We start from the raw sequence: 19,014 nt of genomic DNA on the forward strand, positions 1-19,014 counted from the left end.
AACAACAACAACAAAAAAAAGTAGACCCAGGAGCAGATGCTACCATACTCTCACCAAAATCTTGGCCTCCAGATTGACTTCTTTAAGAGGTAGATATTCATTTTCAAGGGGTTAAAACTGTACCCCAGATAAAACAAAATATAAAGTGTCTTAAATACATAGGGCCTGAAGGTTAAATAGAAAAAATAAAGCCACATATGGCTGATATAGCCATAAATTTATAGAGAAGAGATCTTTTGCAGCAATTGAAAGCACGGATTAATACACCTCCAACTTCAAGGGCAAGCCATAAAATAGAAGATATTCCTGATATCAAAGACAGTTACAGACTGTCCAAACTGTCCATAAGCCAGACACAACAAAAATTGGCTCTCAAAATTTATAGGGTGGTCCACTGCTAATAGAATAATTACTAGCTTATTAAATGAGATGGCTACTACGAAGATAGCTCATAGAAATAATCTCTGACTGATAAAAAAACTAAACAAAGGTTAACTGAGAATACAGAAATAAAAAATTTACTCATAAAACAAATGGGGATACGGGATCTCCCATAGACAGATAAAATACACTGGATTTCAAGGACTGATAAATAGATTAGCATATATATGTTATAACTTCAGAATGGAAGGAAATGTTACACTGGGGAAGAGGTTTTTTTGTATTTGTTTCAACAGGATAAGAAAAGCTAAGGATTCCTTCAAAATGAATAACAATCAGATCTGACGGGGATGGGGAAAGAGACCCCTGAAGATCCTGACTGCAGACATGAAAGAGATCAGGAAGACTGAAAACACAGGTAACATGAACTGCTGATCCCGCTACATGGGAACAGCTCTGAGACCGGCTGAGACAGGAAAATGTCTCCAGCCAGGACTGAGCAGTCAGTAACCTTGTTGATTACAGAATCCCTAAGACTCATCATACCATCCTTTTAAATGGATAAAACCTGATATTACAGTTTGGTTATACAGTCCAAACTAACTTACAGAACAATAAACAAAGCTGCTCAAACAGAGAGCAAAGAATCATGGTCAGCTGATTACGCACACTGTACATTCCATACATAAGCTAATGCAGAAATGTATATTACCTATGAAAGTTTATAGATTTACAACACCAATGAAGTTAAAGGGGCCCTGACAAGACTCAAGGGCATACTAATTTCAGCATCCTGCTTGATCCCGCATCAGACTGCCTCAATGCTGTTTCCTCAAAAACCTGCACCTGGGACAATTTCAAAATAGCAAGAACATCCAGCATCTCAAGACTGTTCCAACCGACTTCATTTGAGCCCTGTATTTTCACAGCACATAGAGACTGGACAACAAATGTTACAGCTAGCTTTCTTAAGACTGGTCAATTATCTTTGGGCCCACAAAGAAAATGATGCTCCTACAGGAGGTGGGACATCCAAGCCCAGTGAGGGGTACCAAAGAGACTAGAGAAGGAGAGAAGTAAGAAAGGAGGAGAAAAAGGTGTGGGGAGACCATGTGGAGGGACCAGGAGGATTATGAGAGGGCAGCCATGACGAAGCATGTGGATCAGAGCGAGCCAGGGCAAGACCAGATGGCAAGTAACGGGACATGTGGCTGGGCAGTAGGCAGCCTGGTTGGGTTAGACTAGCTCAGAACCTGCCCAGCCTAGTGCTTGCAGCCTTTAGTAAGAATAAAGTCTTTGTGTCAATTATGTGGAAGCTAAAATGGGCTAGAGTAGGCATACAAACACCCTGCACTTATTTGGGAGCATAGGGGGCATAGAAAACCCCCTACAATACTATTACACCTAATTATATATATGCCATGTCTTGGTCTTTTCTTAATCAATATCCCAGGCCTCAAGTTCAGGTCTAGTTTAAAGATGTGTTTCCAGACAAGCAGAGGAATAGCTCTTAGCCTAAGGCTAGAGTGAGCAAAGAAAACTTGGATTTGGCTTCTGATTCCTTAAGTAACTGAATGAACTGTTAGGAAAACCCCTGACCCAGGAATTGCCAGGCCTTGCATATCTACCATTACCTCAGACTCAGTCACTGGTCTAGAGAACCTAGAACCCACTTCATGGAGTGTTCCCAGGACAAAATGAGAGACAAAGATCAGGTGCTCCGGCAACCTTGTGTGGTCTGTGGGCCCCACCTCAAGAGAAGTGCCCAAGGCTGTAGAACAGAACCTCAAAGCATTAGTGGAGAAGACTGGTTGTGATGTGGGCTACTACAGAGTAGAGAACAACAGGTCACTCCAGGCAGCATGTTCAGGAGGAATCTTAACATTCTGAGAACTCGTACCAACATTTTAAGAGAAAACAACAACATTCCAAAGATCCTTCCTATTGAATGATCCAGATTGGGAGAAATTTATTCTCTGATTTAACCCCAAACTGAAATTAATGAAGAGCTCTTCCAGAGGAAGATGTTCTTTGCCTGGATTTTCTTTTTCTTTCTCCTTCCTGGCTATCATTTTGTGTCTCAGTCTGAAGGTCTCTTCCTCCAGGATGTCTGTAAACCTAAATGTATCCTTCCCACACATTCCAAATGGCTATCAGGAGTAAGTTTCGGTACTATCTCACATGTCTCCTCTCAACAAAATCATCTGTTCCTTGACACCACAATAGGTATCTTACCCATGTTAAATCCATGTGCTTGCATGACATATGAAGATTTGTTACACCAATGTTTTCTGAGGGACAACATGAATGAATTCTCCTAATACTGAAACCTTGTTCCCGAGAAGACACTGAAACCTAAGTGGTGTTTTCCTTTGTCTATGGGGCTCTGAAAAGAGGATCTGCAGTTCCTGCTTCATACAAGGTCCCATTCACACGGCTATTCACTACACTCTCTTCAGTTACCACCTCCCAGAACAACAGTGGCCTTTTTCTGCAGCCATAGCCTCTTGGAGCGAAGCTTCTAAGGGCCCTGCTCTGTGGAGTGAATGGGTAGGCAGGAAACAGCAGGTACATCCTGCCTGTAGACCCCTGTGGGCAAAGGCGGCCTAGAGAGTAAGCTGCTAGTGGGGAAATCCCTAAAACTTGAATAAGGCAACAACTCCAACAAGGTGGGCCTGTCTCTACAATAACTACTAAGTACCCAAGAACAGACAGCCATCATGGACAAGAATTCTTGGTCTCAGCTCCTGGTGGCAGTGTTCATGTACATGGGTGTTTTGCCTGCATGTCTATCTGTGTACCACATACATGCCTGGTGCCAGTAGAGGCCAGAAGGGGGCACTGGATGCTCCGGAACTGGTCACAGACAGTTGTTATGTGCTGGGAATTGAGCCTAGGTCCTGTGGAAGAGCACTCAATGCTCTTGACTGCTGAGCCATCTCTCCAGCCCATCTCGCAGCAGTGCTTAGACCATTTTCTTGAAATCCTTGTAGGAAATCAGCAATATCAAGAGTTCAAGTCATATTTGTTATGTATAAAATTACCTAATATAATAAGAACTGGGAACTAGAAGACTACCGAGAAAGGCAGAGAAGACACACTATTTTGAGCCTTGACTGACAGGACAGGATGTGATACCAAGAGGATGTGCACCTCTTAGTTTTTTTAAATCGAAGTCTTCTGCATGTTACAGGCTATGTGTAAACTTTTATATAAGCTCTGATGCTAGTCTACTGCTGCTTTATTCATTATAGCAAAGAATTAGAATATATATACACACTGACTACTCAGCCGCAAGGAATAATGAAGTTAAAAAATTGCAGGAAAATGGGTGGACTTAGGATGTATAATTAAGTGAGGTCACATAATCTCAAAAAGAAAAAAAATCACATGTTCTCTTTTATATGTGGGATCTAGACAATAATATGTATGTGAGCAAATGTGCTTGTGTGTGCAGTTTAACATGAAGAACAGAGAACGAGGAGAGCTCAGTAGGAGGTGAGGAATGCAGGTAAGGATGCGGTGTGACAGAGGACGTGCAGCTAATTGTTTCTCTAGTTCTGTTGAGGAGCTGTTGTTGTTGTTGTTCTGATAGTAGATAAGTGCATTTATTTAACAGGAACAATAAATTTCTTATTAATAAGAAAATAATAAATTTAGTTAAGAAGCCTCATAGTTTCTGTTTTGAATGCCAATTCTAACTGTATACAGGTTAAGCTGTAAATTCTCAGTCTGGCTAATTTTGGTGTGTAATATTTTTATCTGCTTTGCAAGTTTTTTAAAGTTTATTTTAAAATGAGCTTTTATATAAATTCTTTTGCACAAATAAAGAATCATAGAATCAAACTGCTATATGTATGTGAAGAAGGAGTACTACAGATGTATGGTGGAATTTGATGGTATTAATCAGTAAAGAAAGAAAAGACTAATGATGTTGGAGGAGATAGAACATTTGATACAAACGTGTCAAAATGAATGTTGTGGGCTCAGAAAGCAGTGCACTCTACCTTATTATGGTAGGGAATAGCAATACTACCATAATTAGCAAGCTATAGTCTGAAAGGGAGAAGGAAGCCATGAATTCAAAGCTAGACAGTTAGTCCTACAAAAATGCAGGTTTCAAAAAACAAAAACAAACAAACAAACAAAACAGACTGTGCCTTGGACTGAGATCTAAAGACACCTAAGTAATCTATCTTCCTTCCTTCCTTGTCTTGGGACATGGAACTCACTGTATTGACAACTCTGGCATTAAACTCTCAAAGATCCACTAATTGAGCCCAAGTTCTGGGTTTAAGGGTGTACACCACCATGCTAGCTAGCTAGCTGAGTTTCAACCACTCCTGGTTTTGTACACTATGATCTCAGAGCCATTATGGTCAGTTCTCAATAGAGACTCAACAGAGAACTATGGGTAGCCCAAGCATGGATCTTCCAGTGACAAGTGAGGTCAAATTTAGGCCAATCTGGGTCCTTGGCAAAACAATTTCCTTGACAACACTTACCACTGTGCTATAAAATTCACAAAATGCTTTTACAAAAATCATCCTGATTATAGCTTGTTAGTGGCTGAGTGGGGCTCATGTAACAACCTTCACCTTGAAGTCCTCTATCTTCTGTATCCAACGACTAGCACAACCTCTACATCCCTTAAATAGGGTCTGATATTTAGGAACAGAATATGAATGATTAACCAGAATCTATAAAAAACACACTAATCTTCTCAAAGCATGACCCAATTTTCTAAGAGATTACCCCTAAACAAACCATCCTTCCCCTCTGTCTAAAAGCCTGCAGCGGAGGACTATTTGATAGAAGTAGCCCAACCCAAGAGTCTTAGCAAAATAAATCTGTTCAAAGTCTGTGCTCCGAACTGCTGGGTACCAGTGAGGCAAGTGACTTTTTATGACGCTTCTATTCTATCAATAGCACTGTCCCTTTCCTAGTCAACTAGTCTCACAGGCAGGGATCACATTAAATTCAGCTCTAACAGACCTCATCAACTGTCCTCCATAATGCTGCCTGCACCCAGCCTCTTCTTCATCGTCACTGTCACCAACCATCCTGGTACAAAACTCATGTCTAGCAAAGATTGCTACAAGAACTTCTGATAGCCTTCCCACATTTAAACTCTCCCAATTTACACATCAACACAAGGATTTGCTCTTTACCCACCATTTTTTAAGTCTTGAATTACACTTAATTGTGTGCATGCACACACATGGCTGACATAGCACACATGTGGGGGCCAGAGACCATGAATTGGCTCCTTTCACCATGTGGGTTCCAGAAACTGAGCTCAGGTTGTCAGGCTTGATGGCAAGCAAGCCTTAATCCACTGAAACATCACACTGACTTTAAATATTGTTGTTTTTTTAAAAAATCACTCTGTAATAAATCTCAGTGGACTCCCCCATAAAGTCTGAACTAACCTCCACCTTGTACACATTGTTAATTTTTCTTTGTTCCAGAGACCTGTAAGCACACCATTTCTAGACCGTGTCCATTCCAGAAGCTCTGCTCATCTTCCCTTTGCCCCACATGGCTTCCTCTCCCTTCCACCTGAAAACTGCTCCTCTCCTGCCTGTTTACAGTTTTTTCTTTAGGTTATTTATTTTATGTACCTGAGTGTTTTACTTGCATGCATGTCTGTGAACCATGTGCATGACCAGTGCCCACGGAAGTCAGAAGAGCGTGTCAGATTCCTTGGAACTGGAGTTATTTATTAGTGGCTGTGAGCGATCATGTGGGTGCTGGTAATCAAGCCAGGGTCAAGGCTCAGAACCCCTGAGCCATCTTTTCAGCCTCTCCCCTGCCAGTTTTTATCAGTATCATTCTTGCCCCCTTCAAATCCGTCTAACCTGAGTGTCTTCTGAACCTAAAGACATCTTCTAGATCTATTGTCTCCAATTCTATCGGGGCCATGGTTCTTTCACATTCCCACATCCCTGGATCTCAAATGTCCTTTCCCTTTTCATCAGGTACTCTGCTCCCTTTGACTTTTCATGACTTTCCAGGGAGACCTAAGAATTATTCCTGAACCAAAAAGTCCTGGTTCCCTGAAAAATGACATTGTTTCCAGAGACTCTAGGGACATAATATCTTTAAGGATCAAATCTTTGAGACTGACTAGCTCAACGAGCTCATTTTTCCAGCTAAGAAAATGAAAACCCAGAGCAGGCAGACATTGCTCCATGTAGCTGGGAGCAAAGCTGGCCCCAGCACCTATATTTGCTAACTCAAGAATCTGGAATTTTTCCTACAAACACCAATGTGACTGACAATCTTTCAGTTTTTTGAGACTGAATCATCAACTTCTTTCATCCTCTTTGACCAATGGGGCAAGGGAGTGGCCAGGAAAATATTTACGTGTATAAGCTGGAGTCTTTCCCCAGCGCAGTAATTAAAAGAAGGGGGGGGGGCTGGAGAAATGGCTTAATGGTTAGAAGCACTTGCTGATTTACAGAGGACCAGAGTTCCATCCCCACCATCCACATGGTGGTTCGCAACCATCTGTCATTCCAGTTCCAAAGGATCCAACGCCCTCTTCTGGCCTCTGATGGCACTGCACACACATGGTACACACATACATGCAGATACAACACCCATGTACATAATATAAAAATAAACTTTAAAAAGGAGAAGTGATCAAAATATATTGCCTGAAATTTTCTAAAATGAAAAATTGAAATAGACATCCACTGAATTAAAAAAAAGAAAAACAAAACCAACCAACTAGTCAACCAACCAAACAAACAAACAAACAAAACCAGAAGATATACAGCACCTACAGGTAAGTTTTTAAGCTACATGATAATTTTTTTAAAATAATAAACCAGTAAAAATATTTTTGATAGTAATGCTACTATGATAATGTGAAGTAGAGTCAGTATAAATGAAAACAACTCATGTCATCTAACAGATTTTTGGAGTTAACACCCCCTTTAAAAACACATACACGTCTTAGATCTTTAAAGCAGCCAGGGACACTATCCAGACTGCAGTTTCCAGACCTTGTTCCACAGAGGCTATTAGCTTCCAGAGCTCCCTTATCCATGTGTTCATTTAGGGACTACCCATATAGTTCCCACTATGTTTTTGGTTTCTGATTAATATTATTTTTATTTTTTGTTTAAGCTCCTAAAATGGAGGGCAGTTTCTCTGCCTGATAGTACTTTGACCAGGGAAAAAGTATTAGATTGCTCTATCAGAACATTTTTGATTATCAAAATTAAGCTTAGCCTGCTCCTGCCTCGTAATACTGACTCATGGCCAAATGCTTCATCTGCAAACCCACCGTCGTCTCCATCTCACACTCCAGATGAAGACAAGGGTGTGCTGTGGGGAAGACAGCACTCCAGGTCCTTATTCTTGCTTCTCTAGGTCTTTATTGCTGTGCTGGGAGACTCTCTTCTAAAGTAAATAGAAACTAAATTAAATATCTGGAGCTCGTTGGTCCCAGAGTTCACAGACCTCTCAGTGGTAGAGACCCCTGACAGTAACAGTTTTAGGGTCTGTATTTCTTCTGAAAGTTCCTTCTACGAGAAACGGCCTGGGATCTTTCCTGGGGATTCTAGTGTACTTGCCTAGCATGCCGGAAGCCCTGGGTTTTACTTCCATCCCTGCAAAAAAAAAAGGCAGTGGGGAGAGCAAAACCCACAACAAATTCTAACTGCACCCCACAGAATGACATCTAATTAGCCAAAGTAGAACTCTCTCCCATTCATCTGAATTCCAGGGGAGGAGGCTGGGGAGCAGTCACTAGGTAAAGAGCTAGCCCTGAAAGCATGAAGACCTGAGTCTGGATTCCTGGAGTTCACTGGCCAGCTAGCAAGCTCCAGGTTCAGTGAGAGACCTTGTCTTAAAAAGTTAGATGGAATGTGATTGAAAAAGATGCCTCATATTAACCTCTGAACTCCACATATATGTGTGCATACAATCACACAGAGACAGACAGACAGACACAGACACTCACACAGACACACACACACTGATATACACACACACAGACACACACACACAGACACAGACACACACACACACACACACACACATACACAGACACACACACGCACACGCACACGCACACGCACAGTGATCTTCCTCAGTTGTTTCCCAAGTGCTGGGATTAGAGGATGGGCCACCACACCCTCCTATGAGTATTGCTTTTTTTCTTTTTGAGACAGAGTCTGTAGCTCAGGCTGGCCTAAACTCCCTATGAAGCCAAGAAGGAACTTAGATTTCCGATCCTCCTGTCTCTATTTCTGCAGTGCTAGGATTATAGGAATAAAGTGCTGGTGACTGAACCTAGTTCTTCCTGCAGTCCAGCAAGCATTCTACCAACTAGGCTATACTCCCAACCCAGCATTGTTTTCTGTTTTCCTCACCTTGTATACTTCTGCAGCAGCAGCAGCAGCAACAACAACAACAACAACAACAACAACAACAACAACAACATATTCATTCTTAATTTCTCAAAATAACAGAACTTTCTGATACTCCTTAACTTTTAAAATGGTTATTGTTGTTTTGAGACAGGTCTCAGTACGTAGCCCTGGCTGGCCTCAGGCTTGATTTGTACACCATGTTGGCTTTGAACTTCCAGAGATCCATCTGTCTCTCCTTTCCCAGTGCTGAGACTAAAGGTGTGCTCCACCACACCAGCTTTAACTTGCTTTATATTATTCAATTCACGAAGTAGTGCACAAAGCTAAATCAAATCCATGAGTTTACTACGTAGAATGTAGTTTCACAACTTAAAAAGCAATTTGGAATGTCTTCTCTCATCTGGTTTGTGCCTTTCAACAGCCCTGGAAGGAGATATAATAAGCAAATTTCAAATAGCAAAACCAGAATCGTGTGAACGGGAGCTTAAAACTCCTGTGGCACTGCTATTCTACATGGGAGAGAAGGGAGAAGACCAAGAATTCTTAGCAGAAATGTATTTTTTCTGGTTTGGTCTTCACATGAGCTACCATTGTGCAGAGAAAAGCCATTCTGTAGATACAAATTCACACCCTATCCAGCCCCAAGAATATTTACCCTGAGGCATAATCTCTATTTACAATACCAAACACATTTTCAGAAAACATTGAAATTCAGATGAAGGGCCAAAAAGATATTATGAAGAAAAACTCTGAGGGCAGGGGTAGCCACATCGTATCTCGTCTTTCACTAATGACTGGTGATCATGAAGAGAGAAGTCATCTAAAAACACTCCATGACTTCCATAGACCAGATAATGACTTCCATTACCCAACAGGAGAAAACTGAGGTAAAGAACTGCCAAGTAGGTAGCCCAGTCTTTATTTAAGCCACACTCAGTCTCTAGATATATGATCCTCCATCCTGTAACACCAAAGAAGCGTTTGCTAAAGTTTACCCTGGATTAACTATATGGCCAAGTCACTGAAACAACTTGCAGTTGAATTCACACTTTTTGGTATGTTCACTTGCCCCAGCACAAATCACAAGTATTTATGGAGCACTGACTATGCACCAGGCACTAAACTTAGCAGAAAGGACAAAAACAAGCAAACCAACAGCCCCTGTTTTCAGAGCCGACTGTGCCACTTCTGTGGCCTTTTGGGGTGCTGTAGACAGGGTGTAACTCAGGTTTCAAACTCGTAATCCTTCCTGCCTCAGCTCCCAAGTACTGGGGCTACAAGCACGCACCACAGCGCCTACTGCCCACTTAGATCTTGTGCTCGCAGAAAGAGACGAGTTCTTTTCTAAAACACTTCTACCATCGTATACAATACATTGGCAAACTAAGAGAACAGAATTCCTGACACCATAATTTGAAACATTTCCTTCTAATCTGTTACTCCAGCATGGCATCAGACTAAGTTATCACGCCAGGGGAGGAAGCAAGATTGTGAGTCCCAGATACATGGCAAGTTGGGAAGCCAGCGGGAGGTGACAAAAAAAGTGAATTATTTATATTCATAAGGCACAGCGACTGCGACATCAAGTTCAGCAGTGTACTTTGATTCTATTGCAAGATCAGGGAAGCCAGCAAGAGAAAGCCAGAAGGGGACCTCAGTTCCAGGACTGACCCGCTCACTGGGGCAGAGTCAGGCAGGGTAAAGCAAGGAAGACTTTCCCTGGGAATAACACAGTGCTTTAACTCCAGAGATTACAGGTACAAAGTACAGGGGAACACTTGACAACTGCCTCACCCAACTGCCAGAGAGAGCAAAATGGTGCCGTACCCATTCTAAACGGTAAGTCTATAAACCTCTGCAGACAGGATAGGCAACAAAAAGGGCCAGGGATTCAGAATCAGAAGACTCAGATTTTAGACTAGATCCTGACACTCCTCAGAACACTGGGCAAACCGGGAATCCACTCAGTCTCCTCATCTGCAGAATATGAGCAGTGACTTGTCTACCTCACAGATACATCAAGAAGGTCAAACAAGGAGTGTCCTAATGAGAGCACCTGGGACTCTGTATCTGTGAAGTCATGCAAGCGCCTAGATGAACACCTCATGCTAACCCAGAAGCCCTCACTGCCTCCTCCTCACACCCCTCAATACCCAGTTCCCATCTGCTCACACACCTGAATTGACAGAAAGTCTTCACCGCCCCAAATCTTAATTTGAGTATACTAATCCCCCAGGTCTAAGGGGAGGGAGAAGGGCGGACTTGCAAACCCTTCACCTCCTTACTCTGACAGCTTCAGTTATCCTTTCCCAGGGGCAAATTACAAGAGACCACAATGGAAACGGGAAGGGAGATGGCAGCTAGCCACACTGCCTCTGTGGTTGCCTGCCTGCTCTTCCCAACTGCAGGCCAGTTCTCCCACACACAGACTACTAAACAGATCTAACTGGGACCCTGAGACAACACAGAGGTGGTGTTTGGGAGATATTATGTTTTAGGCTGCACTCCACAGTCAAAAGGAAATTACTATTAGCATGAATAGCCAGAGGTTAACCGACCCAGAGAGAGCAACTGCTGACTTACAGAGATATTCCTTCCTACCTCGCAAACACTACTTTTCCATTTGACTGTTAGTTTCCAACCACCTTACCTAGCTATCCAGTTAGGATGTATAGAATATCCACAAAACACACCCTTGTGGACAATTTTTAAGGAGGAAGGGTTGAAGAGGGGAAGGGGAAGAAACAGCAAGGCAGATACCGACCAAAGTTGTACCACCAATCCTTTGGAGGAGAGAACAACCACACTGCAATGCTACCAGTAAGAGGGAAGGCAGATCAGGCTCACAGGGGAGGGGCATCATGGGCTTCCAGCTGATTTCAAGGGCCTAAGAGGCAGAACAACTCCTTCCGGCTTCAAGCAGAGGGAAGGCCTGTTTTGCAGAGTCAAGCTTATTAAGAACAGCTTGGAAAATTAAACCTAGAGCATCAGCCTGTTGGTAGGTCTCAATTTAAACTCTAAACCTGAAGAAATTCTAATGTGGCTAGACATTTTCAACCACTCGTGATACTGGTGACACTGGCAGGGTGTTTCTGTCCCAACATTTCAGGCCAGAACATCTTCCTCATTTTAATTGGGAACCACCCTACCACCGTGCCCACCATTCCTTAACAATCAGCCTGATAGGCTCACAACCCTGTCCGCCATCTCCCTTCCCTCCCCAGATATCTCAAGCTAGTCTCCACTCACCACTGTGGGTTCACATAATCAGGCTTGGTCCAGCCTTGGAATCCCTAGTCTAGCAAGTTGGGGACTCAGAGTCAGCCTTACGCCTGGTGTAGGGCAAAAGCCACTGCATGCATTACCCCCTCCTCTCCATCTTGATTGCTTACTGGTTATAAATGACACAGAATTATGGGATATATTTTGAACATGGACACACGGAGGGCGCATAAACATATATACTGACAGTCCTCATAGACCACAACCTATCCCACAGCCCAGCCAATCAAACACAACACCTCCCTCCAAGTCTATTTAATAAGTGTTGAAAAAATCCCAAATTATTTAAACATACCTGTCTATACTATGGGGCAATCGTATGCTCATGGTTTCTCCGTGTCTCCACAGTTCTGGAATCCTGTCGTTTCTTTGGGCGTCTTGATCAGGCCTGAGTCCCTTGCAATTTTGAAGGAAGGTGAGAGGAAGGCCTCCCAAGTTGAAGACTGAACCCTTGTTTCCTCCAGCTGTCAGGACCTTGGTAACTGCAGTGCTAGTCTGCTTCTATCAGTTAACATGGTCTCCTTCCGTAACCCTTTACCCTCCCCTCCCCTTGTCTTAAAAAAGAAAGAAGAAAATGGAAAGTAAAAAAAAAAAGGAAAAACTATGACCTTCTTAGAAACCAAAATGTTAACCACAAATCTCTTCAAGGTTAGCCCTACGGGCTAAAAAAACGAACCACAGAAAGAATCTGACTTCAAAATATCAGTCTTTGCTGCAGACAGATAAAAACCATCCTTTCAATCCAGTTTTCCCAGCTGTCCTTCTGTTGACAGGGAAGCTTTAAGCTCCAAAGGTTGAAAAATCTCTGATTTCCAAATGCTTAAAATGCCAACAGTAGAATTATTCCAGGGAAGGAAAAACAAAACAAAACAAAAAGGCTGAACAAATCCGAAATGGCACTTGGGGGAAAAAATCTTCCAGATGATTTGCACAGTTAAAATAAATAAAACCATACAGCAGTATGCACACAACACAAAGTCCAGTGCGGCCCCGGGAAGCAAAATTTGTGGAATTCTTAAAAATCAAAACAAAATAACAATCTTCTACAGTAAAGGTTTTGAATTCTGAAACGGCCAGTTGTGCAGAGACAGAGAGACACACAAAAATCACAAAACACCTGAAGCGCAATGCTTTCTACCTTCAAAACGGTAGCATTGGCCAAACCCCAGGAAATCTTAAACCTTCTTTTCCTTTTCGACCTGCAGGTTCCTCCACCTAGTCCAGTCCCGTGCTCAGCTACAGCCTCAGATCGGCCTTTTTCTCAGACAATTTCCTCAGTCAGCTCTGTGTGCTCCTGCACGTCCAGGCTCGGAAAGTCTCTCTCGCCGCAGCGCCCTGGAGCGGAGGTCCCGTTTCTCCTCGCCCGCCGATCCTGCCCGGCGACCCGCTCCTACTATTGTTGCGGCTCGGCTAGGGCCAGGGCGCCCTCCACAGCGGCGCGGAGAGCCCGGGCCGCGGCCTCGGCCTCCGTGCCCGCCCGCCCGCCACAGCCTCCCCGCTCGGCCGCTCCCGGCGTCCGCGTCGCGGCCGCTGCGCTTCCGGCCCCGCCCCCGCGCGCGCTCGCTCGGGCCAAGCCCGCGGCCGCCCGCCCGCCCCTGCCCCGCCCCGCCCCGCCCCCCAGCCGACTCCGCTCGCCCGGGCTGGCCGCTGGCTCCTCCTTGGCGCCGCCCGCCCTCTCCACAGCCTCGCGCGCCCCCGGCCCCGCGCGCTGCGGCCTAGCTGCTCCCGGTGCTTCTGTCCCAGAGGCTCGACCTTTGTTTCCGCAGTGTCCGCGGGCCGCGCCTCGGTGTCCTCCTCTGCCCGTTTTCACTCATTTGTCGCGCTCCTTTCCAAGTTACCAGGAACCCTCCTAGCTGTGCCTCGGCCCCTCTGAGCACCCACTGACTGACTCTGCCCTCGCGGCTGTGCTCGAATTAGCTCGGGTATCTTGTATGGCTCTGCCTTTTAATTTCTATGCAAAATCTTTTCCAGGGCAATGTTGTTTTGATGACACACACCCCCTTTGTGAAATCACGGTTTCCAAATCTCTTCCTGTAACTGTCGGTAGTCAGAAGTAAAGATTGAAGTAAAAAAGGAGACAGAGGAGGAATTGTAGTTTTGCTTGGGTAAGCTATGCAGGCACTGGTGCGTTTCCAAGTATTCTCTTTCTGCCTGCCCTGGTCTGGCCTACCTGAGCCCATTCAGGTTCTGAACTTGCCACCTGTGTTAGCAAGAGGGAAAATAAACTGATTAAGCAACTATTTAGGACCTACTAAAATCAGATTTCCCTACTTCTTTTCCAGTACAGGTTGATGAATGCACTCTGCTATAGTGAGTGTGTGTGTGTGTGTGTGTGTGTGTGTGTGTGTGTGTGTGTGTGTGTGTGTGACTTTCTGGTGAGACACATCTGTTCACATCAGATAGGGCACCAACAGTTTTACTGAAGCCTGTTCTTGAGAGTTAGTGGATTTATTGGGGTTGCTTCTAGGAACATGAGCCCCTAAAGGCAGCTGCACCAGCAAAAACCCATCCCAGCATGGGTAAGGACAGTGGACTACTGACCTCCACCACCGGAGCTGTTGGACTTGATATTGCTTCTGTAACCCTGGGGAGGGGCATTGGGACTCTTCGTTGTTTCAGAAACTTCTTGAAGTTTCTGAGTGCTTACCTTCTGAATCTTAATAACTGTTAACTGTTGTGCTCTTCCACAGGTGTGCTTGTGGAAACCAGAGGACAACTGTGAGTGGCATTCTTCCTCAGGTGCCAAACAACCTCACCCCTTCCTTGGAGTCTGGTCTCTCAACAGCCTCAGCTTGCTGAGGAGGCCAAGAATGGCTGGTGAGTAAGTGCCATCCTTTAACCCTTTCAGCATTGTGAATACAAGTTCACAGCAACCAAAGCTCAGCCCCTTTTGTGTGGTCTAGGGGTTTGTTGTGTAGCAGTTGCCACTCAATTTGGAGAAAATCCTTTAAGACATAGGATATGAAAAGGGAGGTGAAACATATATATATATATATATTTAGGCAAGATGTTCAAAGGAGAGGTAAAACATTCAATCCTGCAGAGAAGCTCCTTAAGACAGGAAGTAAAAACTAAAATATGGCTTTAGAAAGTTCCTGAAACTGACTAGATTCACTAGACACCTCCCTCTCCAAGTATATATAATCGATAAGAACTATTTAGCATCATTCTCAGACAATCTAACTTTAAGACCAACTAAGCAGCCTGGAAGAGGCACAGAAGACTGAGCCATCTACCTAGAAAGAACACGCCTGTTAGCTGCTGCAGAGTCTGTGGTGTGCTCCAGGTTTCCAGCTTTTGTGGATGTGCTTTGGTGATGCCACTGTCTCTAAGTCATTTCTGTTCCTATAAGAAAGTCCCTACCCACATTTCTGTAAGCCACCCTAATAAGCCTCATGGGTTCACCAAGTTGGACTGTGGTGGTGTCCATACTGTGCTGTGCTCTTGGTCCCTTTCTGAAGTGGGTAGATACTTGGTTACATCTTCTCAGGAAATGTCTGTCACACAATAGGGTTGAATGCAGGTTCTTGTACTTGCAAGGCATGGTTTTTTGTTGTTGTTGGTGGTGGTGGTTTTTGTTTACTTTCTTTTCTTTTTTTTAACCAACTGAGTCTTATCTCCAGGTGCTTGTTTCTTTGTTTTGAGATAGCATTTTCACAAAGCATCTCAGGATGCCCTCAATCTCTGAGCAGTCATATGTGGGATTTATTAGTATGGCTTACAGACTGTGGTCCAACAATAGCTGTCTACCAATGGAAGGAAGGGCCAAGATAAGAATCCAGTAGCCATTCAGTCCATAAGGCTGGATGTCTCGGTTGGTCTTCACTATACAACAGATTCCTGAAGAAGTAAGCTTTAATGCCCGTGGAGAAGTGGATTTGCCAGCAAGAGTGAGAGCAGGCAGAAAGAGAGAGAGAGAGAGAGAGAGAGAGAGAGAGAGAGAGAGAGAGAGCGCTTTATACAGGCTGCCACTAGAAGGTGTGGCCCAGATTAAAGGTGCATCCTCCCACTTCCAAAGATCCAGATTAAAAGTGGGTCTTCCCATTTCAAGTGACTTCATTAAGAAAAAAAAAAATCTCTCAGGCTGGGCATGGTAGCATGCTTCTTTAATCTTAGCATTCAGGAGGCAGAGGCAGATGGATCTCTGCAAGTCTGAGGCCAGGTCTACAAAACTAGTACTAGGACAGCCAGAGCTACACAGAGAAATCCTGTCTCAAAACCACAAACCAACATAAAGCAAAAAAAAAAACAAAAAAAAAGAAGGAGAAGGAAGAGGAGGAGGAGAAGGAGGAAGAGGAAGAGGAGGAGGAGGAAGAAGAGGAAGAAGAGGAGGAGGAGGAGGAGGAAGAGGAGGAGGAGGAAGAGGAGGAGGAGGAGGAGGAGAAGAATATCCCTCACAGATGTATCAGGCTACTTGGGTTTTAGTTAATTCCAGATGTAGTCAGGTTGATAACCAAGAACAGCCATCACACTTTCACTCCTTGTCAACTTGACACACAATCATATCTCCTTAAGTCATGCTTAATTTCTAAATGAAAACAATAACTAGGTCATAACTACATATAACATGATAAAAACTATCCCTTATATGATTAATTACAAATGCATTATGTATTTAAACCGTAATTACCCCAGTGTGATATAACTATTCCTCATACAATCACAAACATATTATAAATTTTAGAGTACATGGTATTATCTCTTTTAGTATCTCAAAGTTAAATGTTATAAACACAGATACTCTCTTCATTGATAATGCATCACGTGATAAAGAAATCGAGGAAAGAAAACACAAATATATGTACAAACACATGCTTCACAAAACATGAGAGAAATATTTATGTCAATTATAATCCTTGTTTCTGCATCTGGTCATGTGATCTTATCTGGTGTCTATAACTACCTTCCTCTACTGCCCATTCTGTATTTTCTCCACTCTCGCAAGCACCTAAGTAGGCCTTGGCTCGTTTCTGGGAGGAGAGACCCATACCTTCATTCCTGAAGGGTCTGTGGTCTTTGTCATCCTGCCTGGATTAGGTTGTTGTAATTTCCCATTGACTTTAATCACCAGACGTGGTAGCACCAAAGGGCCTCCTAAGGAACTCCTGCAATGCAGACATAATCTTTCTTATCTCTATTGCAGAGAAGCAATCCAATTTTCCCTTGGTAATCTGGATCAATCACCCCTGCTAACCCTGTTATTCCTTTCTTAGCATGTTGGCTTAATGGTACCTGAAGCCCAAAATGTTAAGCGGGGAGGTCTGAGCTTCCAGTTCAATAATGTTTGTTGTGGCTCCTGGAAGGAACACTCCTTCCTCTGGAATCAAAACGTCTAGGCCAACAGAAATTAAAGTCATGGGAACAGGAAGCAAAAATCCTAGAGGGTTAGTAAGGTGTAATAGTGAGTGACAGTATTCCCTTTTCTACCCCTTGTCTCCTGGACCTGTAGATCCTAGCTATGGGAGAAACCAAACCATATATTAGATATATATTCAAATATCATATATATTCAAAGTATATACCTTCTTCTGGCAAACTCTGCAGATAATGAAGAATTAATTTCCTCAGTCAAAGGCAGGAAAAGCAGTATTTCAGGGTTTGGGGTGAGAGTAAATTTTCTGCTGAGGGTGGAGAGACTACTTCCTCAGGTGAGATAAACTCTTGAGAATCTGAGAGTTCTAAGTTCTCAGCTTCAATTTAGTCCTCCCATACGTCTCCATTCCAAGTTACAGAATTCCCTCCCCCCCTTTTTAAGACTTATTTATTTATGCTATATAAGTACACTGTAGCTGTCCTCAGACACACCCGAAAAGGGTATCAGATCTTATTACAGATGGTTGTGAGCTACCATATGGTTGCTGGGAATTGAACTCAGGACCTCTGGAAGAGCAGTCAGTGCTCTTAACTGCTGAGCCATCTCTCCAACCCAAGGATCCCATTCTTTACCAGTTAATGCCCTTACTTTAATCACTGATACCTTCTAAAGCTAAGAATTAATTTTTTCCCCCGTAATTCAGCCAACCTAATAAGAGCTACAGTTTGATTTTCTGAAACTTGAGCTCTGTGGGTGCTGGAGAGGTGACTGTCTTCCAGGGCACATTTAGAAGCTTTCAGATGAAGGAGAAAGTTGCTAGACGGACTGCATTGATGTCTATGGGTCCTGCTGCCACAGGGAGCCATATAGTTATGAGTGACCTGTGATGCCCCCTGAGGCCGTGGTAATGTCTAGGTGCCTGCTGTCGCCCAGGGCCATGGCTAGATCTGTTACTCTCCACATCTGTTACTGCTGGATGCTGTGCGGAAGTCCGAGGTCTGGGCTGCAGCCTGAGGCCATGTTGATGTCTATGGTCTGAGCTGCAGCTGGGATTGTACTGCTGCTGGTGGCCTGCACTACCACCCGAGGCCAGGAAGACATCCAGGTCAGCGCTACCTCCAAGGGCCATATCTCAGTCCAAGCTGCTGACAAGGCCGATGTTGATGTCCATGGCCAGCCCATGTTACCAGTGAAGGTCACACAGATGTCCATGGTCTTGCTGCAGCCGCCAGTTGCCATGCCTGGGTCTTGGTGCAGCTGGGTTGGATCTGTATTGATGTACATGGCTCATGTTAATCACTGAAGACCATGCTGGTGTCAATGACCTGGGCCTCTGCCTGAACTCATGTTGATATTCCTGGGCCTTGCTGTGCTGGGGGACACCTGAGGCCATAGTGATGTCTGGGCCTGGGCTGCTGCTGAGGGCCTTGTCTGGCTGCCTGGTCCTTCTGCAGCTGGGAGTCCTTTTTGTGGTGTGTGCTGTCACCCAAGACCACGTGGAGGCCATGATCTGTGCCCCTGCTGGGAAGAGTAAGAGAGCTACTTTTGTGATATCAGTGACTGCAGATGCATAGCTGAGAGGGAGAAACATGGAAGGCTTTCGTGACAACACCCTGCAAAGTAACAGCTTAGACAAGAAGCTGCTGAAGA

The 19,014-nt window shown here is 44.1% G+C and overlaps 1 protein-coding gene across 1 annotated transcript in view; it reads right to left on the minus strand.

Annotated features, from left to right (window-relative positions):
• Positions 1-13,582, minus strand: part of Arhgef11 (Rho guanine nucleotide exchange factor 11) — a 121,448-nt gene extending 107,866 nt beyond the window's left edge. The window contains exon 1 of the mRNA XM_032898138.1: positions 12,346-13,582. Within this exon, the coding sequence (XP_032754029.1) occupies positions 12,346-12,377 (32 nt within the window). The 5' untranslated portion in view covers positions 12,378-13,582. The remainder of the gene's footprint in view (positions 1-12,345) is intronic.
• Positions 13,583-19,014: the final 5,432 nt, after the last annotated feature.

The sequence above is a fragment of the Rattus rattus genome, chromosome 3 (genome assembly GCF_011064425.1).
Source record: "Rattus rattus isolate New Zealand chromosome 3, Rrattus_CSIRO_v1, whole genome shotgun sequence".
Lineage (NCBI taxonomy): Eukaryota > Metazoa > Chordata > Mammalia > Rodentia > Muridae > Rattus > Rattus rattus.